General features: G+C 40.3%; 1 protein-coding gene across 1 annotated transcript; it reads left to right on the plus strand.

Moving 5' to 3' along the window:
• The first annotated feature begins 1513 nt into the window (after nucleotides 1-1513).
• On the plus strand, nucleotides 1514-25556 carry LOC124292136 (40S ribosomal protein S11-like). The gene is made up of 4 exons (XM_046729187.1): nucleotides 1514-1540; nucleotides 14276-14401; nucleotides 24183-24388; nucleotides 25394-25556. Exons 1-4 carry the CDS (start codon nucleotides 1529-1531, stop codon nucleotides 25515-25517), a joined length of 468 nt encoding a protein of 155 aa, XP_046585143.1. The 5' UTR covers nucleotides 1514-1528; the 3' UTR covers nucleotides 25518-25556.
• The last annotated feature ends 1037 nt before the right edge of the window (nucleotides 25557-26593 follow it).

Consider the following 26593-nt stretch of genomic DNA (forward strand, 5'->3'; position numbering starts at 1 on the left):
CCTTAGCCAACGTCTGGCACAACGTCGCGATAAAGCCGAGAAAACATTACCGGACCGTGTCAGCGTTAGGTACTTATACCAGCCGGGCGAATATGAGGGAGACAGCTGAAAACGCACCACTGATCCGATATGGTCCATGAAAATGTACAACGTAGACCTGGTCGACATCAAAGACGGCGAACTGAACTTGTACTACTTGAAATACGGACCGCCGAAAGCATTCGTCAGAGAGGAGTTGATGATCGTACCTCGCAACACAATCCCTTACACATCACCCAGCGTGTGATGATAGTTTCTCGTCATGATTTTTATCGGTCTTGCATGCCTATTTTCTGCTTAATGTAGCCAGCCAGTCACCCATACACGGAGCCGAGAGACACACGCAAACGCGCACACACTGCAACTCATCCGCCCACAGCGCTCAGAGGAGCAACCAACCCCGAGGCGACCCGAGCCTTTTTCCCGACCGACCCCATGCTCCCTTAAAAGTCAATATTTCAGAAACTATTTGACCGATTTTCATCAAATTTTGCATGAACCTCAGTAGTAGTATACACAATGGTGGAACTTGCATTAGGGACTTACCAAGGCCTTCATTTGGAAAATTAAGGCCTTGGGAAGGACCTGATGCAGTTCCACCATTGTGTATACTACTGGAGATTATCGAGGATGGAAGAACTGTAGACTTGCTTCATTTAGGGGTTTAGTACTGCAGGGTGGGCTAGGTAGTAGGGAAAATAATGTGGTTCTGGGACTGTACTCAAGACAGGCTACTTTGATGCACATACCTGTTTTAATCTGTAAAGCATAACAATATTACTGGGGTGAACTTTGTGGATGTTTCTTTGGACCTCCTGTATTTTAATGAACACAACGTAAGTTTATTTTTACCTGCTTCATCAGGTTAATGAAAGGGTAAGAACATATTTCGAAATACCGTGTTCCTGTTAATACAGAAGCTGACATCCATAATTTTTCCCCCTTTGTGTGTATCGCTTCTAATTCCCAATCAAAGATTTTAATGACGACGATGATGATGCACTAAAGACTTTTTGTAACACCAACGAAAAATACATAAAATGGAATGATACATTTGCACGTGACTTCAATTCATGTGAAATATTCGTAGTTTTATTGACTGTTCTTGGTTTAATAGTCGCTTGTCATACAAAGTGTGACTCCAAATATTGCGCTCGCTATTAATGCGTTTTCTGTTGTTTTTTTACCAGACCTATAATATATTGTATATTGATACCAATGGAGGAAGCGGTCCTCTGCCATCTATGATAAATCAATGTTCGGGCAGGCGGCATTACATTTTGCTTTCTGCAGCTGCATAGATTGAATGACAAACGTATTAGTCGTTATCTTTTCAGTACCCAGTGTAAAGGGAAATAGTTGATTCGGATTAATTTCGTATTCTTAACAGCGTTTCAAGAGGATAAAGCAATACAAGCTTTCGCTGTAAGGAGTTTACAGGAACCCGTGACGGAAGTGAAAAGACCCCGTTCCGGCCTTTCAATCCAACATGGCTGAACAGGTAAGCATGGTTATGGCAATGTAGAAAATTGATACGATATATTTGGTTAACAGGGGATAAAATCCGAGTGCTTTAGACCGTATGGGTATTTCTAATGCTGTTGCTGTAGGTTAAACGTTCAGTGTCGACTTATGCTGTTGATGATTTTAAGAATGATGTCCGCGTTGGATTCGGAGCATGTTTATCAAAAGACACACTGTGATACCATTTTATTCATTGGCTCACATACGTTATCATGGGCACAATTTCGTGATACCATACGTAGACAAGGATACAGACGACGGTACACAAGCATTGTGCCAGATACTTGTCGGTCCTGTTTGTTTCATGCTGCTAATAAAAGGGAACGAAACATGGTTAACGTATTAGAACAAGCGTGAGTTCAGACTGAAAATAAGTAGAAGAAATGAACACGCTAAGAATGTTTATGGTTTAGCGGAACGATTTCCGCCCCTTTAAAATCATTCTATGCCTAAGGATATAGGCCTATGTTTTTTATATAAATAGCCTATAAATAACCCTAAGCTATAACCGCAAACCTAACCCTAAACCCTTGTAATAAACCTAATATATAGAATACATTTCAAGCGGGGGTTACGGGCAGAACATTTAGTTATATTTAAGATATAATGAGTTGAATATCAGGGATCATTGGATCATTGCTATCATTAACATCAAAGTCAGGTGTCAACATTGAAATCATACTCGAAAATAGAAGTTGCATTTTTGGGTGTGGCAACATCAAACACTGACAGTCTTAATTGTTCCCAGGGTATGAAATTACATATTGAGGTGTATCCAGGTTTGCATTGACATTTGCTGTTTGGCCGGATACCATATATATAAGCGTGGAAAAAACTATGCATCCTGGTTTACACATGTCATCGGTTCCCAATTACGCAGATTGATGCTCATGCTGTTGATCACTGGATTGTCTGGTACAGAATCGTTTATTTACAGACCGCCGCCATATAGCTGGAATATTGCTGAATGCAGCGTAAAACTAAACTCACTCACACTTTGGAATGACGTCATATCTTTTCACTCGGCTCATTGACTTGCTGTTTAATCCACTAAGCCTTGCATGAGCAAGGTTTCTGATAGCAGATATCAAGACCAAACAGATGATCTCGCACTGAGGTTTTTAACAGCACTAAAACATTGTAAGCACTCTTTAAAATACTATTCTTTCGTAGTAGTTAAATATGTTTCGGTGATCTGGTTAGAACTGATGTTTCTCAAATTTGATAAAAAATGTGTGTTTCGTAGCTATATTCTGAGTTCTTTGTCACTTGAGCAGTAGCACTAAAGTGCCTGTTGTCAGAAAAGCTGCCAGCGAAGTCACATCTTGTAAAATTTCAGATAAACTGCAATTCAAAATGGCTGAGGGGAAATATATGTTGAGTAGAAACATGATGGTATGATAAATTGTAAATTCAACAACATGGCCACTTCCACCAGAATTCACTAAGTAGTACTTTCTGTGTGTAATAAGTCAACTTTCTTTAAAGCCGATTTAGTTAGAAGGGAATGTACATCCAACTTTGACCATATGGAAAAAGCTATCTCCATTAACATGATTAATGCCATAACATGTTCAGTCACAATGTCTCTTGCTGTTATAGGAGACTAAAGTACTGTCGGAAATGCTAGAAAAATGCTTTTTAGCCTTAATATCTTTATAAAGGTGATAAATATACTATGTTGTCAATCTATCAACTCGCCTATAGTGTACCTAATTTTTATTTCAATCGATTTAACATTCCCATGCATTTAAAGGGCAGTTTACAGGAGAGAATTTGGTACCAAAACAGCAACTTAAGACTTTTTCAGAGTTCAACAACAGAAATCTGAAATAGTCTTTACATTTATGCTAATAATACAGGTAGTGTAAAAATATGAATTAACGTTGTTCCTAAACAAATAAATGTTGAATGTTTGTGGGACGTAAAACCATCCTTGACAACTTTGACAAGGGAGTGCTTAGACGGGCGGTCTACAAACTTTATGAGAAGAAGAATATATATATTCTAAAGAAGCTACACCAGTGACTTCGTTAAATCTTTAGCCAATGTTCACGACTAGATTAAACTGACCGAATTACATCCATATTTTTTCAATGAAATATACTGTTGACATGCAAAACATTTAATAAAACGTTGCACATTTCTACAGTCAATCGATAAGATAACACAAGTGATAGGATTCTTTCCAATGTACAGTAATTCGTATGTTTATTTCAAAACAAACACACATACACAAATGATCACTTACATAACCAATACGTATACTATACGTACACATATTCAACATTTTGCAGAAAACATCTATTGAGATGGCCCTTCCCCCGAGCGTGTGCTCAGGTGTCAATTTCACCTGTCGATACCATGCATGCTGATGACGTAACACAGGCAGTTAATGTTTGTATCAAATAACGTCTCACTACCCCTTATTTTTCTAAGTTTTTTATATTTTCATCAGTAAAAACACATTTTAGAGCATGTCTCAAAATTTATTCCCTCGGTCTACATTAGGTAGATGTTTCTTGAAGTGATATTTGTTATTTAAATAACTGTAATACCTCTGAATTTTAAATATAAGTCAAAAGCATTTTTCTAGCATTTCCGACAGTACTTTAGTTTGGAGTGGAGGGGGAGACACTTAAATATGGTACAAAACGTTAAATAACAAAAGTCTCATTGGACTGCTGGCCATGTGTTCTCATATTGACATGGACACCATAGTTATTCTTCGGCAACAAACCACCAGGGAAACTAATTAAGAAGAGCCCTGCACCTTGGCCAGCCAAGCTTATCATGAAGTTGATCTGTACCACCTTGCTTTGCAAGAAGCAGCATGGCAAGGTTAACAATACCCGAGAGCCATTTACTTCAGACTCACTGTTTATTTAAATCCGTAAAGAGAACCTTTTTGGTGGACAGTACCCTATGGAAATCACCATAAAATGTCATAACTGAACACAACAAGCCAGGTCACTGCACTATGGACAGCACTGTCAAATTGACCTTGCAAACAATTAGGAACACTTCACAAGTCATCTTCCAGGCTGTTGATGATGTTTGTAAGGCCTAAAAATTGTGGTTCCGATTACCTGATCGACCCTTGAATTCTGGTGTCGACCCTATTTTTTAAAGCAGTATGAATAAAATGGGCTTTCAGATACCATTGTTTTTTCCCGGCAACGACAGACATCGGTCATTCCGACAGAGAAAGGCAACATGATGGCCGCAAACCTGATTAAATAAACATAAAATATATACCCAAAAAAATCCTACCTACTTACCCAAAATTTTAAAGAGGTGTAATCGGAACCACAACATTTTTATCCCCCTCAACGCGTTTTGTGGGTGTGTGTGTATATATTAAAATGGACTCTGTCCGTCCGTCCTTCCTTCCGTGCACATTTGTCTTTTCTGGAGCAGAACTTTAAAACCGTTCAATATTTCTTCAAGATACTTGGCACATACATAGATCTGGTGGAGAACTCGTGCCTTTTGGTAGTTTTGGAATTCTGAATAAAATATTTTTGGTGTTTCCATGGCAACAAGTTTGACATAGACTGAAATTGGGGATAGTGCTATTTTCTGGAGCAGAACTTTAAAAACCTTTCAATACTCTCCTTCCACTTTTCTATATACACACCTAAATATTTGACATAATCATAACTCGTAGACATATTCATGAAGAGTATTTTGCCATTGCGGGGGATATTGATGACTTTGTCTTCTTGTTTTATTTGGCCTAAGGAATCTGGCCCCAATTTCTCAAAACAAATTTAAGTCTGAGATTTGACTTAAGTTAGAGTTGTTACTCAAATTTGAAAAACACAGAAAAATGCATTTCCCACAATAAACTGAAATCAATATTAAACTCAAACGTAGTAGACAATTTGAGTTTGGTAGATAGATTACTTAAGTTGTTTGGGCTTTTTTATTTTAAAAATGAAGTTGAGTTAAAAATTCAGCCTTTTCAAATTGTGAAACTCAGTTTGAAATTTTATGCTTCGATATATAAGGCTGTTTATTTTAATTGTAAAAACATCCTGCAATTCTTCATGTGTATAAAATTCACATGTGTTTGAGTTCATCAAATCATAAACAAAGTGTATCCCTACATCGTACCAATTTTTAAATAAAACAGTTTCATTACCCACTTCAAATAAGGTATTAAACGAAAGAGATTGATTCGGGAAATCTGTTGCATTCATTGTCTTGTGCTGTTTGTTTAAATGTAAGCTGGGGCGGTGGGGTAGCCTAATGGTTGATTCCCAGGTTCGATTCCCCACATGGGGTGAGGTGAAATTGGGTTTAACGTCGTGCTTGAGAATATTTCGCTCATATGACGACGTGCATGCGTGTGTATGTGTATGTGCGGCTGCTTGTACTAGCCCAGACTTAAGCTGGTTTTATAGTGCTAGCCCACTGAGATACCATGCCGCAGTGAAGCATGAATACCCCACTCAGACACATTATACTGACTCCCGAGCCAACCAGTCCTTGTTGTACCCATTAATGCTGAGCGCCAGGCAGGGACCAACAAGTACCATATTTTAACGTCTTTTGGTATGACGCGGTCGGGGATCGAACCCGCGACCTTCCGCTCTCCGGGCGGACGCTCTAACCACTACACCACGGAGGCGGTCTCCCCACATGGGCACAATGTGTGATTCTGTGAAGCCCATTTCTGGTGTACTTGGCCGTGATATTGCTAGAATATTGCTAAAAGCGACGTAAAACCATACTCGCTCAATCATTTCTTATATTGTAAACATACTTTTTTTCACTTGGTGCAAATTTCGCTGAATTGACAGTTTAGACTACATTGCGCATTCAATTATTAATTGCTGGAACTGCCAGCTTTCTCTTAGGTGGCCACTGTAATAAGAATGAAAACAACCAGAGTGGCTTAACCTGTCATGCGACGTGTATTGCTTACTCACAGGAAATCCCTGCACGATCGATCTATACAGTAATATGTTTACTCACGCCTCACGGAAGTATTAAGTACTTAGGAAGTGAGATATCATGATGCAAATATAAAGAGATGAAAAACACATCAGTCTTATGTCTTATGTCAAACCATCTGTCACTATGATTGGTCAAAATAGAACGTGAGGACATGATTTGGGAAATCCATTACAGCGACAGTTAAGTATGATTCTTTATGCTACTATCAGTCGTCATTGTAAGATTCCTGTAGATTTCTGTCTTCAAACTTGATGTGTTATGGTAACAACTCAGAGGCGAGTGTGGGATTATTCGCTGTGTATACATTTTCGCGGTGCGCGAAAATAAAACCGATATATAATATGTTTACAGTATATTCTGGATTAGCAAACCATAATCTATGATGTTGTGGTATGCAGTTATCAACTAGTGTCTTCTATTTACAATAGCTAGCGTAAAATGATTTTACCCATGAAAATTTCTGAGCATTAATGATGTCTTTCACAATTGGTGCACTAATTCCACCATATTTGGATGGCCTAGATAATTTCTCTCAATCTTATCCAGTTTAGATTTCCATGAAAAGCAAAAGCATCTTTTTGGAATGTCTTAATCAAATCCTCAGGGGGTGATGGAATAGATGAAAATAAATGATTGTTTTAAGGATTTCAGTACCACATTTCTTCCTATTGGTGTGGACTGACATATGAGCAAAACATTCTCAAGCACGACGTTAAACCCAATTTCACTCTATTGGAGTGAGTGTTCGAACTGACCACAGGTTCATTTCGTTTCCTGTTCTCTTAATTTAATCTAATCATCTCATCAAGGTCAGCATCAAACAAGACCCCTAAAAGCCTAAAATTACTTTGTGTCCAGTCTAAGTTCCAATCTTCTCAAAGTTTGTATCTGCATCTCGTTTTTGAACATATCCAAATTAGTCTTGTCTTGTCAGCATTAACTTTCAAACCAGAGGATCTTGCAAAGGATGATAGGGTATTCAGCAATGCATATACATGTATAGTTTGGCATGAATGCAAGTGGAACCGTTTTTTTGTAAATATCTCTTCATCCAATGACCCAATCGATCTCAAACTGTACAAGTGGATGTTTTGTCAGACAACCTAATCACATTGTAAATCACCAATTTTAGGCATTTGTATTAAAGAATCTGTCTATGTAACTGTCAACAAAATAAACAGCAGAACGCCGACTGCTTGCAGAGGGAGGGAGGCAATGACCTGTAACAGCGGCAGTGTTGGGTCATAAAGGTCAACGTTCGTCAATGTAGGTCAGCTATGCACGTGACAGGTATGAAGAGGTGTCACAGGTCTTGAATAGGGTAAGGTGGGTGCCAACTGTTAACCATCATACTGAGTTTGTTTCTCTGAGTTGTTCAACATTAACCACAAAACCCATTAGTGAGAACAGCGGCAGTGTTGGGTCATAAAGGTAAATGCACGTGCAGTTCATGATAGTTACCTGTGCACTGCACAGTGATAGACCGTTTGGATCATTCACATTGACTACTGCTAGCTGTCATCATGAAAGCTTATTCAGATGATGCTAAACGTTTAATTAGAAATGTGTTTCATTTTTTTTAAAAAGAGAGCAAACGTAGCAAACCGATTTATAAGGTGTCGGATTACATGAAACATAAAACTTTTGCTCTTAGCATGAAAAAGAACATCGTGCTAAAAATTGTGAAAAATAAACCAACAACGAATAAACAAAACCTTGTACAAAAAGGTAGGCATCCAAAGATTCTTTTGACATCAGGGTCATCAGAGATGTCATTCGCCGGCTATTTGCTAGAAATGAACACCTGTCCACAAGAAAGTTAAAACACCACATCCTTGCAGAGGATCACGACATAAATGTTTCTAGGTTTATGCTAAGCAAACTACTGCTCAAATTTGGATACAAGTACAAGAAGGTAGCAAACCAGAAACTTGTAATGTGTGAGAGATCTGATATTGTGAAAATAAGGTGTAACTATCTGAGAGAAATTAAGCAGGCAAGAGAGGATGGGTTCGAACCCATATATCTGGATGAAACCTGGGTCAATGCAAACCATACTGCTGCCAGACAGTGGCTACCCACTGATCCCAGTGATGGTAGGAAAATACCAACAGGCAAAGGTGAACATTTAATCGTTCTTCATGGTGGATTCCACCGTGGATTCCTACCTGAGTGTTATCTGGTATTTCGGTCAAAGAGCACAGATGGTAGGGACTATCATACATAAATGAACTCAACAGTTTTCACACAGTATGTTGAGGAACAATTGTTGCCAGCTCTGCCTTACAAAAGTCTTGTTGTCATGGACAGTGCTCCCTATCACAGTGTTCGAGATCCAAACAATAGGTGCCCAACTTCCAATACAAAGAAGTCAGATATGCAGCAATGGCTAACAAATAACAATATACAATTTTCAATTAAGGCCACTAAACCACAGTTTTACTCTTTGATTAAACCTAACAAACCTCCACCCACATATAACATTGACAACATGCTACGCCAACACGGCCATAAGGTCTTGAGATTACCACCGTACCACTGTGATCTCAACCCAATCGAACTTATCTGGGGAGACCTTAAAAGTACAGTGGCCCGGAAAAATCAATCATTCAAGTTGAATGATGTCAAGAACATTGTCAACACTGCTATATGTGACATTGACATTGCACGCTGGCATGCATGTGTTGAACATGTCAAGAAGGTGGAGCAAGTGTACTGGCTCAAAGATGGCTTGGAGGAGCAAACAGTTAATCCAGTTGTCATTCGTCTGGACACTGATGACTCCTCTGTGGAAGAATGGAGTGAACTTGATGAAGTTTAATTCTGTTATTATATATACAGATTATAATAGTATCCAGCCAGATATGCTCAAAGAAATATAACTTCTTTTAACAATGACAGCACTGACTAATTCCAACGACTTATAGTGTAACATGAAACACTCTTTTCACATAAAATTATCATGAAAATATAAATATTAACTATCTATATGCTTAAAGCTATTAGAAATGCATTGCTTAATTTGGAATGTGAACGACATCAAAACACAACACTTTTGTCTTCATTCTATCTTTTCTTCAATGAGTGTGCATGATTGTGTGTTCTTGTGTCCGAGGGAACGGGGCTTTAACAGTTGAGTTCTAACCATAGGTGGTCCGATTAATGATTTTGTGTAAATATACTTTCTGTGTTCTTTAAATGCATTTCCACTTCGGTACTGCATAAACAAAATATGACATTAAGATTACAAATTTAAAGATTTTAACCTACAGAATAATTCTCACTAATGGGTTTTGTGGTTAATGTTGAACAACTCAGAGAAACAAACTCCGTATGATGGTTAACAGTTGAGGTCGGTGGGGTAGCCTAGTGGTTAAAGCGTTGGCTCGTCACGTCGAAGACCCGGGTTCGAATCCCCACATGGGCACATTGTGTGAAGCCCATTTCTGGTGTCCCCCGCCGTGATGTTGCTGGAATATTGCTAAAAGCGGCGTAAAACCAAACTCGCTCAATCATTTCTTATATTGTAAACATACTTTTTTTCACTTGGTGCAAATTTCGCTGAATTGACAGTTTAGACTACATTACGCAGTCAATTATTACAGTTTGAGATCGACTGGGTCATTGGATGAAGAGATATTTACAAAAAAAACGGTTCCACATGCATTTCATGCCAAACTATAGGCTACTCTCACTGCCATCTAAAGGTAGGGTGGTATCATCTGCAAATTGAGCTAGGATGTATTCTACATTTCACTTTTTAATACCCTTTATATTTTTATTATTTCTGATAAGTATACGTAGAATTTCAGCACAAAAACCAAAAATGTATGGTGAAACAGGATGTCCCTGACGACAGCTACTGCTCATTGGAAGAACTGAACTAGCAAATCCACATATCATTAAAGAAAGTCTTTATCCAATACTTGGTCCAAATTTGAAAAATTTAAGTACATTTAATATAAAGTTTCTGTCCACTGAGTCAAATGCTTTTTCAAAGTCAGTAAGGAGTAAGAGACCTGGTATTTGATAAGATTCTGTATATTCCATAAGGTCATATATTAATCTAGTGACTTCGTCAATATATCTACCTGGTACAAGTCCCTTTTGATCTTCATTTAGTATTAAAGCTATTGGGAATTTTATGTTCATGATATATTGGTCATCACTTCAGAGTAGCATGTTGCATCAATTTACATTGGATGTAAAGTTTTCAAATGCAATTTGCACAGTTTCTAAATAAAGCAAAAAACAGCAGAGAACCACATTTTTTCTTTATACTTATCTCCAACAACAACCTGAACAGGAAAATCTAAAAAATGAAGCTAACCAATATTTTTCGATGATTGCTTGTTGGTTATGAACCAATCATCAATTATTGTGAGATTTCAACAATTCCCAACAGTAATTATAGTTTCAAACATTTATTTGATCTTTAGACACCACAGATACATAGTAGAAATGTTCAGTTCTGATTCATGAACAAGATTTTACAAATTGTCCCATCAATTCCATTTTTGTGATTGTGAAGACACCTTGCACATTTGTATGGATACGGGTATAAAAAATATTAGATGAGAAAAGTCACAATTTCCGATTCCCTGGAGGTCGCCATGTTTGACATACCTGTGATGTCACTAGCATACCAACTAACTTCAAACCGCATTGTCTTGTGTGAGAAGCTCGGGAGAGTTACCTCCCCGTATGCGCTGGAAACTTATCTCCCTTGACTCAATATACCCTTTGCGTAACATTCAAAATTGTTCAATTTTCGATATGGCGAATCACATAATTCCACAACTGTACATGTTCGAACCAGAATATGAGGAGAGTGAGGAGCCAGTTGCTGAGTTGTCGAATAGCGATATCGATGGAGACAGTCGATCAGATCGCGACGAGCGGCTTGGTAACACAGATTGGTGTCAGTGTGGCCATGCATTAGCATGACCACATCTCGTGAATGCTTTTGCTGTGAGGAGTGGGAAATAAAAGCTCAGAGACAGCGCTAACCTATTGTAAATACAAATTCTAGCCTGTGCCGAACCCTACCTATATGGTATAGGTAGGGTTCGGCACCGTCAACCATGCTGACGATTTGCACGAAAGACTTGTGCTTGTTGGAAATTTTGAAAAAAAAACGTGAATGTAATAATATATTTATAGGAATGTGAGAATAATAAGCGATGATTTTTTATGCCCCAGCCATATATATGGCAGGGGCATATAGGGTTACCCTCGGTGTCCGTCCATACGAAACAGGGAATGTATTCTATCCACTCCTCCACCATAACCGCTCTGTGGAATTCAATGAACTTATACATGGGCTTTCTTGGGACTCTAATAGTGCATCTCATATTTTTGTTTTTTTTATTGTATTGGAGGGGCGGTGGGGTAGCCTAATGGTTAAAGCGTCCGCTCGTTCGTCACGCCGAAGACCCGGGTTCGAATCCCCACATGGGTACAATGTGTGAAGCCCATTTCTGGTGTCCCCCCCCCGTAATGTTGCTGGAATATTGCTAAAAACGGCGTAAAACCAAACTCAGTCAGTCAGTTATTGTATTGGTTTTTTTGTAAGTTTAGAGACATTTGAACTTAGGTACATTTTGCTGAATTTCTCTATGATGATAGTGTAATAGGGGATGAAGTCTATCCACTCTCCACAAAAACTGCTGAACAGAATTGAATGAACTTCTACATGTCTTTTGTAGGGACTCTAAAGGTGTGCATTTCATAATTTTTTATGCAATTTCTTAATTTTGTCACTTTTACAGATGATTGAACTTAGTTGAATCTCGTTCTATTCAGCCAGTGTTCGTTCCATCCAACAGGGGGTGTACGTTATCCACTTCTCCTCAAAAACTACTTTATGGAATTCGTTTAGTTTACACATGTGCTTTATAGGGAGTCTAAAGGTGTGCATCTCATATTTTGATTTTGTATTTTATCTATTTTTCCAATTTTAATGCCGTTTAAACTTGCATAAATTTTGTTGAATTTCTCTCGGAATATAGTGTTATAGGGGATGAAGTCTATCAACTTCTCCACAAAAGCTGCTCAACAGAATTGGCCTTCTATGTGTGTTTCATTGGGACTCTAAAGGTGTGCATCTCATACCTTGTTCATCCAATTTCTTAATTTTGTCACTTCTACAGATGTTTGAACTTGAATTGGCTCTATTCATCCAGTTCGTCCCATACAACAGGGGGTCTACTTTTTATCCACTTCTCCTCAAAAACCACTTCACAAAACTCATTTAGCTTACATATGTCTTTTATAGAGACTCTAAAGGTGTGCATCTCATATTTTGTTTTCGTATTTTATAATTTTTTGTATGTTTAGAGAATTTTGAACTTAGATAAATTTTCCTGAATTTCTCTCTGATGATAGTGAAATAGGGGATTAAGTCTATCCACTTCTCCACAAAAACAGCTAAACAGAATTGATTAAGCTTATACATGTGTTTCATTGAGACTCGAAAGGTGTGCATGTCTTAGTTGCATAGATGTTTATTGAACTTGTTCGTGAATTTTGTTCAATTATTGATCTTTATATGTCTTATGAATGTCAGCGGGGGCATCCGTGTCCCTGGACACAATTTTTTCTTGTTTCTAAACGGGTCCAACTTACTTATAGTAGACCTAAATTCATGCCAGTGCACTGGTGGTGCCTACAGAGGCTGTAGACCAACATTAGTTTTTTTGCACGACAGAATACGCTGGAAATTACCGAGCTACAAAACAATCGCAATAGTTTCCATTTAAATTATTTGCAAGTTAGATAGTTCTATACCGAAAGGAATTAACGTTCTAACATGCTAAATAATAAGGCAATGGCATCAACACAATTATTTACCTTGTGCCTCCCAAATGTGGAGGTCGCCGATGTCTAGCCAGTGCCAATGTTGTGCAGCCATCTATCAGCAAGCATTTTTTTCCCTGGATGTTTGGAGGCGTTTCGGATTTGAAAATATGACTTCCCATATCCCGATGTCCCTTCGCCTCGGTCGTTTATGTTTGAACACCCCCAAGCTTGACACAGTGGCATGTCCAGACTGCACTGTATTACCAATGCGGCAATGGTAAACGCTTCGATTTAACGCTTCTGTGGTGTGTAGCGTACGTCATAATCTCGCGATCTCATGCTCTTGTTGCCTTGCGAGACCAAAACATGGCAGCCTCCACGGAATGACAGAAGAGCGAGTCAGTTACTTTTTTCTCTTTAACTAGAATTTTTTTTTTTAAATATGATGCGTTATTACTTTAGAATAGATGGTTAAAAGTTTGTTTTTGAGTGGAATTGTCCTTTAAGGGGAAGAAAGGTACACTGCAAACTTTGATTATATTCTTAATTCAAGAATGACAATTTAAACAATTGAACTTAAATTTGAAATTTAAAGGTTCCATTTTTTTCAAATTTGGGAACACATTTGTCTAGAGGAGAGATGCAGTGTAAAGTTTGGTTCTGAGTTTCATATTTTTGATAGAGTTACGTCCATTTATGTATTTTGAACTAAACATAAAACGTGTCATGTATTCAAGGGAATTGTTTTTCAAGCAATAACTTGTACACATTAATTTTGAATGTGTTGTTTTCAAATATATTTTCTTTGTTTATAGGAAAGGTCAGTGTAATGTTGGATACAGATCTTGTATTTTTGCCAAGAATAATAGTTGTTCAGCTGCGAGTCACAGTAGGGGGGTATTACTTAACCTTGCTCACATTTTTTGGCTTGTTTGTATTGTTTCAGACTGAGAGATCGTTTCAGCGCCAACCCACTGTGTTTTTAAACAAAAAGTCCCTCCTATCTGGTAAGGGCAAAAAGAACTTGCGCTATGTGAGAAATGTTGGCCTGGGTTTTAAAACCCCCAGAGAGGTAAGTGAAGTAAATATACTTAATCTACCCTGCCACAATCATGGGCGTAACTTCTTTTACGCAAAGTATTCATTTGCGTACAACAATTTTGTCCATCTATAACTATTTTTCCTTATCCTGACTCATGGTCTTTTTGCTTGTCTTCTTCTTCTTGCGAACATAGTGGAACACTTGTATCTCCCTAACTGAAGCTCCCTTCAATTTAAAATCACTAATCAATACTCACCAAGAGTTGTCTCTCTTGTCCCTTTTGGCGGGAAAGGTGGCGCCACCACATCCCACATGCTTCACTCTCTCCTTCTTCGCCCAGTGCAGGATGTGTGAGCGCGCCTGTGTCTCCCTACGGCACTATATCCTTTGATTATTCTTACTTAGTTACCTCTACAAGTCTCTTATAGAGGTTTAGCTAGTATCCTTCAACAATATGGTTTAATATTTATTCGTATTTACTCGTATTTACTACTGTTTATTCGCGGGACGCCGTGATTGTTCAGTAGATTACGTTGATGAAAAAATCTGTACTGTTTGCAAGTTACGTTTTTCTGCTGCTGATCCGCATTTAATATGCCCTAGCTGTACTGTACCATGTGCTTTCAGTTCACGTTGCAGTTTCTGTATTAATTTATCTCATTCTGCTTTTAACAAATATTTACTTTGCGTCTTGAGATGCGCAGCAGATAGGTCACGTAAACAGAGTCTAGGCATGGCTAATGCTACTGAACCCCTCGCAAGTCAACTGCTGTCCGACGACCTCCTCCCGTCTGGTGTTCCGCTGGAGTTACCCTCTGAGGAGAGGCGTGGGACACAGTCCGCCATCTCCAAGAAGCGTCCTGCATCACCAGACATCCCGTCTTCGCAGCCTAAGACTAAGAGGGCATCTACGTCACAACGCAGACTCCGCACCCCCAGGGCAGTGTCTACCACCAAGGGGAAAACAACGCAATCAGCTAGAACTTTCTCAGACGAGATTGTTCCCGCCGCAGAACAGGGCCTGTATGATGAGCAGCCGCTCATCATACCTGATGTTCATTGCAAGAAACGACCGGTGTCAGCTACAGTGACGTCAGCGCAGATCCCCAATCAGCCCGATGTATCTACACTGAGGACTGACGATCTTCCCATGGGTCACGTCGCTACCAACGCAGATAGGGCAGCTACTACAACTTCGCAGACCGTCCCAGGCGACCTGGTTCATCAGATTATGAAGTTGATGGAAGACCGCTACGGACTGGAGAAAAAGAAACAACCAGCCCAGGACCTGAGGGACCCCCCGGGGAACCCCCGTCAACGTAGCGGCTGCTACCAAGTCACCACTGAGGGACCAGCCTACGCGAAGGACGTCACAGTCTATCTCTGCGAAGGACCCAGACGATCAGCGTTCGCGAAGGCCTTCCCGAAGGACACCTACATCGTCACCAGCCTCGGACTCTGATGATCAACATTCGCGAAGAAGAATCCTCTCATCCCCGGACTCTGCCTCGGACCACTAGCCTTCGCGAAGGTCAAGTCGTCACTCCCCAGGACCGGACTCAGATGAAGCTTCGCGAAGGTCTTCGCGAAGGACTCCAGTTACAGACTCCAAGTCATCTTCGTCTAGAAGGTCATCGAGGGATTCCCCAAAAGCTTCGCGAAGCTATCGTCATTCACCGCAACGTACATCTCCGCTTCGAAGGTCACCGTACAGACGCGGCTCGTCATGCCGTTCTCCACGTCGATCTCCTCGCCGTTCACCTTGTCGATCGCCTCACAGGTCTCCACGTAGATCACCACGCAGGACACCTCATAGATCAGCACTTCGCACACCTCATAAGCCTTCGCGAAAGTCTCCAGTCAGGTCTCCTCATACGTCGCCATGCACAGCTGTTCAAGTATACAGAACTCCACCTCAGTCACCATCGGAAGAGTATCATCGGCCTTTTACCAACGCTCCGGATACCGAAGATGATGGAGGCATCATATTCTCCGACGCAGAGATACGCTACTGGATGGCCAACAACCTGGACCTGGCTTCGCCGTCTAAAGACAGCAACCTGGCTCACACCTATCTCATGAGGGAGGACGACGCAAACACGATCACCCTACCTCCGATTGACCCTATAGCAACGGTTCCACAGAACTTGGATACAGCTTTCCAAACAGCTACTAAAGCTCAGGCGCCACACTTACCTCATGTCAACGCCAAGAAGTTCTTTGCTCATAACATGGACCCATTCTACAAAGCTCAAGAAATCGACGATAACTTTAAAGTCATCAACGATGCCAAGGCCAAGATGTACAAGATCGAGGATCGCAAGCTGGCTCAAGTCGAAACTATGACCAGAAGAATGTTTTTCGGCCTCAACAGATCCAGAACTATTAATGAAACTCTCATCACTAGATTCCAAGATTCTACATCAGAAGACGACAGAATGATATACTCGGCCCTCCTTATGCAGAAGAAGGACCAGCAATTCTTGACGGATCACCTTTCATCCATCTCAGCAGCTCTTACTCAGGCTCGTCGTCAAGGTCTCCTCGCCACCTGTAGTTGGGGTGAACAGTTCACAGCACCTCTATTCACAGCCCCATGGTCAACGCCTTCCATCTTCGCTGGAGGAATTGATAAAGTCTCTAAAGAAGTCATCAAGGATTCAAGAGAAGTCCTCATGATTAAATCGATTGACACTCTGACTAGCGTCATCAAGCAGACATCACAGAGATACTCCGGAAGGTCAGTTCACTGGTTTACAGAGAGCACGGGACAGGAAGATGGTCAGATCCAGAGGTGGAAAGGACTCTTTTCGCCGCTCATTCGGCAACTACAGGGGAGGATCTGGAAGAGGCAGGGCACCCAGAGGCTCCCGCAACTATCGACGTTGAAAGACGGGTTCGGAACGACTGGAGTCTTCCACCCCCAGCCGTTCCTGTACAACCTTCACAAGTGGGTGGACGTCTTCAACTGCACTGGGAGAACTGGGGAATACTACAAGATCCATATGTCTCCAACATCCTTCAACACGGATATCGAATCCAACTACAGGCCACGCCTCCGCTTACAGTCAACCCTCACAAGTTCGACTTCCAGGCACAACAACTACTAAAGTTACGAGAAGCTGTTTCATCTCTCCTAACCAAGCAAGGCCATAGAAATCGTGGATCAAGTAAACATCGAGCCAGGTTTCTACTCCCCAGTTTTCCTAGTGCCCAAGAAAAATTCCAAGGAAAAGTTCCGACTCATCTACAACATGAGCATGTTCAACAGGGATAATCTACGCAAACCGCCAACGTTTCGCATGATACATCTACCTCAACTACGGCACCTGGTTCGTCCGATGGACTACATGGCCAGTATAGATCTACAGGATGCCTACCTGCATATCCCGATACATCCCGACTCGAGGAAGTACCTACGGTTTATTCTAGACGGGCTACATTACCAATGGAGGGTACTACCTTTTGGAATATCATCGGCCCCCTGGTTGTTCACAAGAGTAACGAAACCCATCGTCACTTACCTACGTCGTCAAGGGCTACGCAGTGCGTTCTACTTCGATGAGATTCAAGTAGATCAAGATCCAGAGCATCTCAAACTACAACTGAATTTCACCATCAAGCTACTAACACAGCTAGGATGGTTAGTGAATCTACTCAAGTCGGACCTAGAACCTACGCAAGACCTGCAATTTCTAGGCAATCGATTCCTCACGACACAGAATCGTATCGTCGTACCAGAGGACCGATGGCTCAAGATCCAACAGACCATTCCAATAGCCTTACTCTCTCCGTTACCACTACGTCAGTGGCAGAGTCTGTTGGGTCTCGTCATGTCAGCACAAGACATGACAGCCAGAGGCAGACTACAGTTACGCCCGTTACAGGTCCTCATCAACGCTCATCTCGACGACCTTCAACCATTCGGTCTACCGAATTACCTCAGAGTTCATCTACTTTGGTGGACCAGAAAGTCGAATGTTTGCGAAGGCATCTATTTAACAGAGCCGGAGTTCAAACCAATCTCTATGCAGACGCGTCGCTCCAAGGTTGGGGAGCTCATCTCGCCAACCGGACGGCATCAGGGTTATGGAACCAAGAAGAGAGCAAACTGCACATAAACATGCTCGAAATGAAAGCAGTAATCAACACCCTACTTCATTGGAGCACCATTCTACAGAATGCACACCTAATGATCCACACCGACAACTCAACAGTGGCGTTTTATATAAACAAACAAGGTTCAACGAGATCATTGAACCTATTGACTCTATGCTTCCAACTGTTCGATCTGATCGACGATCTAAACATACATGTCAGAGCATGCCACATTCCCAGAGCCAAGAATGTACTAGCACATGCACTCTCTCGGCCATATCTACCGTCTCCGACGGAATGGAAACTCCACCCAGAAATCTTCGCTCAGATTATCATGGAAATAGGAGCTCCATTAATAGACCTATTCGCCACTCGCTTCAACAATCAGCTAACAACATTCGTCTCACCAGTCCCGGATCCACAAGCGTGGGCAACGGACGCTCTAAGCATATCCTGGGAAGGCCTCAACGCATATGCGTTTCCGCCGCCAGCGCTAATACCAAGAGTGTTACAGAAAATCAGACAAACTCAGAGCATCCAACTGATTTTGGTCGCGCCCTACTGGCCAGCGAGAACGTGGTTTCCCATTCTAATTCAAGAAATCGGACAACCAATACTACAACTACCAAAGCGCTCGAATCTACTTGTACATCCTCACACAAAACAAGCGCACGAAAACCCAGGAGCATTCCAACTTCACGTATGGACTGTATTAAAGTGTGTTTAAACAAGAGAGGTTATTCAGCCAAGGCGGCAAAAGCAGTCATGCTTGCTTTGCGCAACTCTACGCGCAACTTGTATGATGACAAGTGGCACAGTTTTGAGACATACGCTGCTAAACAGGGATTTACAGCTAGAAATGCTACACACCCTCAAGTGGCAGACTACCTTTGTCACCTACGACAAACCAAACGTCTAAAAGGCTCGACACTATCTACGTATCTCGCAGCATTAAGTTCAGTGATAACTATGAGAACGGGTGTCAAGTTAAAGAAGACGCCAGAGTTACTGGCCTTGCTACTTTCATTCCGATTGGAGGATCAGAAACAGAGATTTCGCGCTCCAGCATGGGATCTAAATATAGTGCTCCAACACCTCACAAGTGAGGCTTATGAACCACTGGAATCAACATCATTCGAATTTCTGACGCAGAAAACACTGTTCCTGCTATCCCTAGCAACGGCAGCCAGAGTATCAGAAATCCACGCTCTAGACTACGAGAGAACACGTTTCGATGAGAATCAAAACACAGTGCATATAGGACTGCGATGGGACTTTATTGCCAAGAATCAAATGCCAGGTCAGCCAGACAGATTATTCCACGTCCCTGCACTTTCCTCGATACTCGGACCTCATGATATGCTTGATCTATCATTATGCCCAGTGAGAGCACTCAAAATTTATTTACAACGATCCAAAACGAGGCGAAGGAAACTCAAGCGGTTATTCATCCCTCATCCCTCTATCTACAGCGACTGAGACCGAAGTCTCACGTACCACGATATCGATATGGATCAGAACTGTCATACTTCGAGCCTACAAGGCTGCAGGACTCGACCCTCCAAGAGCATCTAATCCTCACGAAATCAGAGCACTGGCTTCAACATTCGCTCTACATGGAAATTGCTCGTTGAATACCATTATGGAGGGCTGCTTTTGGAAATCCGACATGGTGTTTGCTAACCACTACCTGAGAGATATCGCCACCGAGGACGTCTCAGGTATTCACCATTTCGGACCATTGGTTTTAAGCACAGCAGTTGACAGTTTCTCGTAGACGATGAGACATAGTCTCACGAGATTATATCTGTATATATTCTCAGTATTTAGCAAGTTTACAAACTCTGCGGAGTTTTTGCTAGTTGTATATCTTAAGCCTACATTAGTCTTAAAACCCAGTACCTATGTTACATGTACTTTGGGGTCGCTTCTCCACTTTGGAGTCGCTTATTCCTATATTATGTTAATATTGTAGTACCCCCATCTATGGCAGCTGGTAGAACTTATGTATGATAGCAGCAGAAATTAATTTAATTACAGTGCCATTATGAAGTTCCCGTAGGGGGTTATTACATCTAAATCACTAATTAAAATCCAAAAAATCTGTTCCCACCTCCGATTCCGTCGGATTCTACAAGCAAAAAGAGCATGAGTCAGGATAAGGAAAAATATGTAATTTTCTGAATAGAATTGATATTTTATACTTATCCTGACTCTTGAGGTAAGCCCTCCCATCCTCCCCACATGACACTTTTGGATTTCCCTGAAAATTCAAGTGTCGGGCTCGTTAAACAGGAGAGAGTGAAGCATGTGGGATGTGGTGGCGCCACCTTTCCCGCCAAAAGGGACAAGAGAGACAACTCTTGGTGAGTATTGATTAGTGATTTTAAATTGAAGGGAGCTTCAATTAGGGAGATACAAGTGTTCCACTATGTTCGCAAGAAGAAGAAGACAAGCAAAAAGAGCATGAGTCAGGCTAAGTATAAAATATCAATTTTATTCAGAAAATTACATTTTCGTGTAGATTTACCCGAAAACGTTATATTTTTGTTATTATTTCGACCCGGATACGCACAAAAGGCTTTTCACAAGGCCACTGAGAGTGTCGCATACTCCACGCACCGGTATAAGTTTGGCTCATGTCGGTGTCATCAGGTCCGCTGTTATATTAGTAGCATGCTCAGTGTCAAAAGAGTTGTCTCCCTTACAAGTCATCAGGGGACGTTACTCTCCGTTATTGACTCAGCAAAATGAAGCGTGCAACGGCCGCCACACATAAAATTGAAACTTATTTCAAATGCAAAGCCATTACTGTCTTTTGAAGTCACTATGTTAGCAGTTTGAACTTTCAAGTGTGTCAACATGACTGTATTAAATGACTTTCACTTTGGAAACTTTGTATGTGTTTTGAGTTCAAGGATGATTCACACTTCAATATCATTTCCGTATCTACGCATATTGATGTTGTTTTTATCCCCCGCAACGCGTTTTGTCCGGGGTATTAAAATGGACTCCGTCTGTCCGTGCACATTTGTCTTTTCCGGAGCAGAACTCTAAAACCGTTCAATATTTCTTCACCAAATTTGGCACATACATGGATCTGGTGGTGTTCTGGTGCCTTTGGGTAGTTTTGGAATTCTGAATTAAATATTTTTGGCGTTTCCATGGCAACAAGTTCGACTTTGACTGAAATTAGTGGTAGTGCTCTTTTCCGGAGCAGAACTCTAAAACTGTTCAATATGTCTTCACCAAACTTGGCACATAGATAGATCTGGTGGTGTACTGGTGCCTTTTGGTAGTTTTGGAATTCGGAATAAAATATTTTTGGCATTTCCATGGCAACAAGTTTGACTTAGCCTGAAATTGGTGATAGTTCTCTTTTCCGGAGCAGAACTCTAAAACTTTAAAAACCTTTCACTACTCTCCTTCCACTTTTCTATATACACACCTAAATATTTGACATAATCATAACTCGTAGACATAATCATGAAGAGTATTTTGCCATTGCGGGGGATATTGATGACTTTGTCTTCTTGTTGAATTTCTATTGAAAATTATCACTAATCGTACAATTTGTCTCTAGGGCTGAATATTGAGATAAATCAGGATATACTATGTCTTAGTATGTGTCAGTCAAATAAAATGTCACGAAAAACACCCAGAGCATCTTAAATCATCTACAGAAATACCCTAAAGTATATTGGTTTCCCCCAAAGATCGTATTAGATTATGCTAATTTGCTCTTGAAAATATCGCTAATTTACTTCTTAAAATGCCCCAAAACCCCTCTAGCAGGCTCGAGAGCTACGCGCTATCGCGAACAACAACTCTCGACTTAACTGTTGCTATTTGCATACAATTTCTTTTTTATAAGTTACGCCCATGACAATGGTTAGGTCTACTAATGCCTACAGGGAAAAAGAGCTACAAAGTTTGTTGTGACAGTGATACGCTTACCTGCACACAACTAGACTGTTCCAATTAGTGTGGGGGAGTAAAGAGTAATTGTCCAGTTTTTGTTTTGAAAACTTGCATGCATTTAATTTTGGAAGAACCTTCAACACAGAAAGTCTTTGTTCTGTATTTACTGTAGGCAAAAGTGCACACTCAAATTGGACATACCACTTTAATGAAAGGTTGAAAGCAGTAAAATTGAAAACCATTTGTGCGTAAAACTGTTTATCTAAGACTGTAGGCGTTATTCCGTGTAGGCATTAGTAGACTCCGCCGCCACAATGTGTTAGTGAGTGCATCACTCAAGACTGTTCAGCATTGTGCAAGTTTGCAGATACCTTCCAGCAATAAACTTGTGCCTTTTCTTATGCTTTCTATTTAGTAAGTTTGGAAATATTTACTTTTCATGACTTCTGAATCCAATTAGTAAATCATTTGGGTTACCTCACTTTGCACACAAGTGGTCATGTGACTACTTTTGTGTTATTCAGAGATGGCTAAATGTATCGGCCAGCTGGCCTCATATTAATCAGCTTTGATTTGGCATCATTCAATTTCATCAAAGTTTTGTACAAGGTAGAGCAGATTATTAGAAAAACATAGCATATTTTCATGCTTGTTAATATTTCACGTGTTCCAAAACACCCATGTAATTGGCAGGTTAATGATAGGACACACTCAGGATTTAGGATGTCGTCTGTTGTACATATTTTAGGTACACAGGAAAGAGGATATATGTACATTGATGCATTGCATCAAATCTTTCCTGCCCAAAAAACTCAGACAAAAAACATGAAAACAAATCAGTGTAACTGTGAGTTGTTTAAAGTTTTAACTGGTTATTAAGAAATAACTGACCATATGAAAAAGCATGATTCATACATTATATACAGTGAACTGCTGTATACGAAAACACACTGAATGGTTATAGAATAAGAAAATGTACTGTTGATAGTAATAGTAGATTACAGAACACATGGGAGGTAATATCAGTCTCTTCTCTGGCTTGATTTTCAAGGGGACACTTGGACCCCCTTCATCATAAAACTGGGGGTACCCCTAAAAATATGGAGGGGTCCATTTTATAGCATTATGCTACGGAAGTGTTAAGTTAACACTCTGCACTGGTTGGTTTTTGAAGTAATACAATAAACAAAAATAGAAACTCACATATGTTACTTTATGTCCCAAAGATATCCATCAATTGTTTGATGCATCGTTACAGTCCTACAAGACCTACATTCTTACCTGCCTCATTACCATTTTCAACATTTCCTGTAACTATAAGGCATATGAAGCTGAAATTGTACACAAACAATCCCAGATTTGATCAATGATGGAAGTCCTTAGACAATTATGGTCTAATTTTCATTGGGGCTGTCTCAGCAGCAATTTTGAAAGTGCCATTTATGCCCATCATTTGGCAAGAATCTTTTGTTGGTTGATCTTTTTCAACATTAACTGATTCTTCATTTAAAATATACGAGACATTATTTTTAACTCGATGAATTAGAAGAATTTCCGTTAAAAATGATAAAACGTGATAAATGTCCTTTTAAGATTGTCCTGAGAGCACATTACTGAGTGTCTGCAAACAACTTTGACGTTACATTGAACACGGTGATTGAATTAATAAGCGCTTCAATTAGTACTGTTGTGTGTGAGTTATTCACAAATCTTGGTTAGTCAGTCACTGTGAATGTTAAAGGCGATCTATAATTTTGGGAATCTGTATGTCATATGCTTTCCTTTGTTACAGGCTATTGATGGCACATACATTGACAAGAAGTGCCCTTTCACTGGCAATGTGAGCATTCGTGGGCGGATCTTGTCAGGTGTTGTTCTCAAGATGAAAATGCAGAGAACCATTGTCATTCGAAGGGAATATCTACACTATGTGAAGAAATACAACCGATTTGAAAAACGTCACAAGAATATGTCTGTTCATCTGAGCCCATGTTTCAGGTAAGAAATCACTGATGGCAACTGATAAACAATGACGTCATTAGAACTTACACACAAGGTGTACATGTGTGTGGTTCTTGTGTATCAATGCGTTTTAACCCTCATGGTTCCTGACTGTCTCTTGGCTTTGTGTACCGCTTTGTTCAGTCATTACATCGCGGTTACAAATGCGTTCTTATTTCTGCATACAGTGTAACCAAATTGTACAATATTCTACTTGTCTTTCCAACCAAATTCAATTTCAGCTGATCCAAAGCCTTCATGCACTGGGTCCACCAAACCCGCTGTGAAAGTCATAGGTTAAGGTTGAAATTTTTAAAAATATCCATATACATCCCGAACATGAATGCACTTGGCAGTTCGGGAAATTCCCTCTTCTCTGATATCATCTCTTGCACTGAAGGCAAAATTACTGACAACTACATACCTTGTATATCTTGCCATTTTTGTACCATTACTAAAGCACCATTATCAGAGTTATTTAGTGTGTAATTTGAAATCTAAATATCGAATATGTTCTCAGAGAATAAATTTCATAACAGTGTTTGAAATTAGTAATAGACCCATGAAGGTCCGGGGTAGAATAGGTCTTCAACAACCCATGCTTGTCATAAGAGGCGACTAACGGGATCGGGTGGTCAGACTCACTGACTTGGTTGACACATGTGATCGGTTCCCAATTGCGCAGATCGATGCTCATGCTGTTGATCACTGGATTGTCTGGTCCAGAATCGATTATTTACAGACCGCATAGCTGGAATATTGCTGAGTGCGGCGTAAAACTCAACTCACTCATTAGTATTTAGACAGAAAATTATTGAATAGCAACTTTGACAGCAACTTTCATTAAATCAATCTGCATTTACTGTTGACCAATATCAAGACCTTTGTTTCCTGAAGAAATCCTTTATGTTGGTGTACAGGCTTTGTTGGCGTAAGTATGTTGGTTGGTATTGTTGTTAAGTTGATGTCTTTGTTATTTAAAATTTTCGTTTTGCCTTGCAGAGATGTGACCATCGGTGATGTGGTGACTGTTGGTGAGTGCCGCCCACTAAGCAAAACTGTCCGCTACAATGTGCTGAAAGTTGCAAAAGGCAGCGGGTCAAAGAAAGCCTTTCAAAAATTCTGAATGGATCACCTAGTGGGTAAATAAAGGATTTGAGGTCCACTTGTTGTGTTTTTGTTTGTTTGCAGAGACTTTGGCTTGGCCTCTTCCAAGTAGACCTGTAACTTGGTAGGATTCCCATTACTGATCATGCCGATGCCTGCTTTGTTCAGAAGGTTTGATCTCACCGAAAGAAAAAAACACACTTCCAGTCACCATGCTTGCAATTCTGATCCCAAACATATTGTACATAGCAATGTTTTTCATCTATGAAAAGTCTGTAGTGCATATTCGTTCAGGATACGCCAGAGGATGGAAAGCATTTGATACTGCACCATCAAACGCAGTGTAGTAACAGAAAATTCTACCAGACACCAGGACTGGTAACTCTGAAAACTTACCAGCGCAACTTTAATTTCACATTTCAGCTCAGCAAAATAAACCAACAAACTATGAAGTATCTTTGCTTCCATATTTATTGCTGTTGCATGCCTCGCTACGATTGGCCCACTCAGCATTACATTAGTGTAATCTACTTGACATGAATTCCATGAAATTGAATCACCGAACCCAACCGCCAGCCCTCCACAGACTTAACCCGTCTCGGCCGTTCAGGTGGGCAATAGTTTCCTAATTACAGCCAGTACAGTAAGGTCAGATGCAGCTTATTCAGCTGAATATATCTTACTCAGCTGATTTTCTCAAAGCTCTTTCTATGGGTTTCAAATGAAATTTGTTGTATCTAAGTCAAAGGCTGCAAATAATTTACTACTTCAATACCTGGGAATAGAAAACAAGGTGTTTGTCTCCAGTCTTCCATGAAATGTGAGAAACTAGACACTCTTTGAATAAGTACATGTATGTGTGTTATGCTGAATTTACCAAATGTATGTTAGAATTCTTTCCAGAGCAAGAGTAAGGGTAATACTTGAATTTTGTAAAATAAGCATGTGTGCACATTTGAAAATTTCTATATTTCCAAATATTTTTTAATCCTTTCCTTCAGAAAAATGCACTGACCCTCTCTCAATTCCAAGATTGTCCACCAACCTCAGCAATTATCTGTTATAAAGGTTTCTAGTGTGAGATCATCCTGACTT

The sequence above is a fragment of the Haliotis rubra genome, unplaced genomic scaffold (assembly GCF_003918875.1).
Source record: "Haliotis rubra isolate DU_JTF1 unplaced genomic scaffold, ASM391887v1 Scf509, whole genome shotgun sequence".
Lineage (NCBI taxonomy): Eukaryota > Metazoa > Mollusca > Gastropoda > Lepetellida > Haliotidae > Haliotis > Haliotis rubra.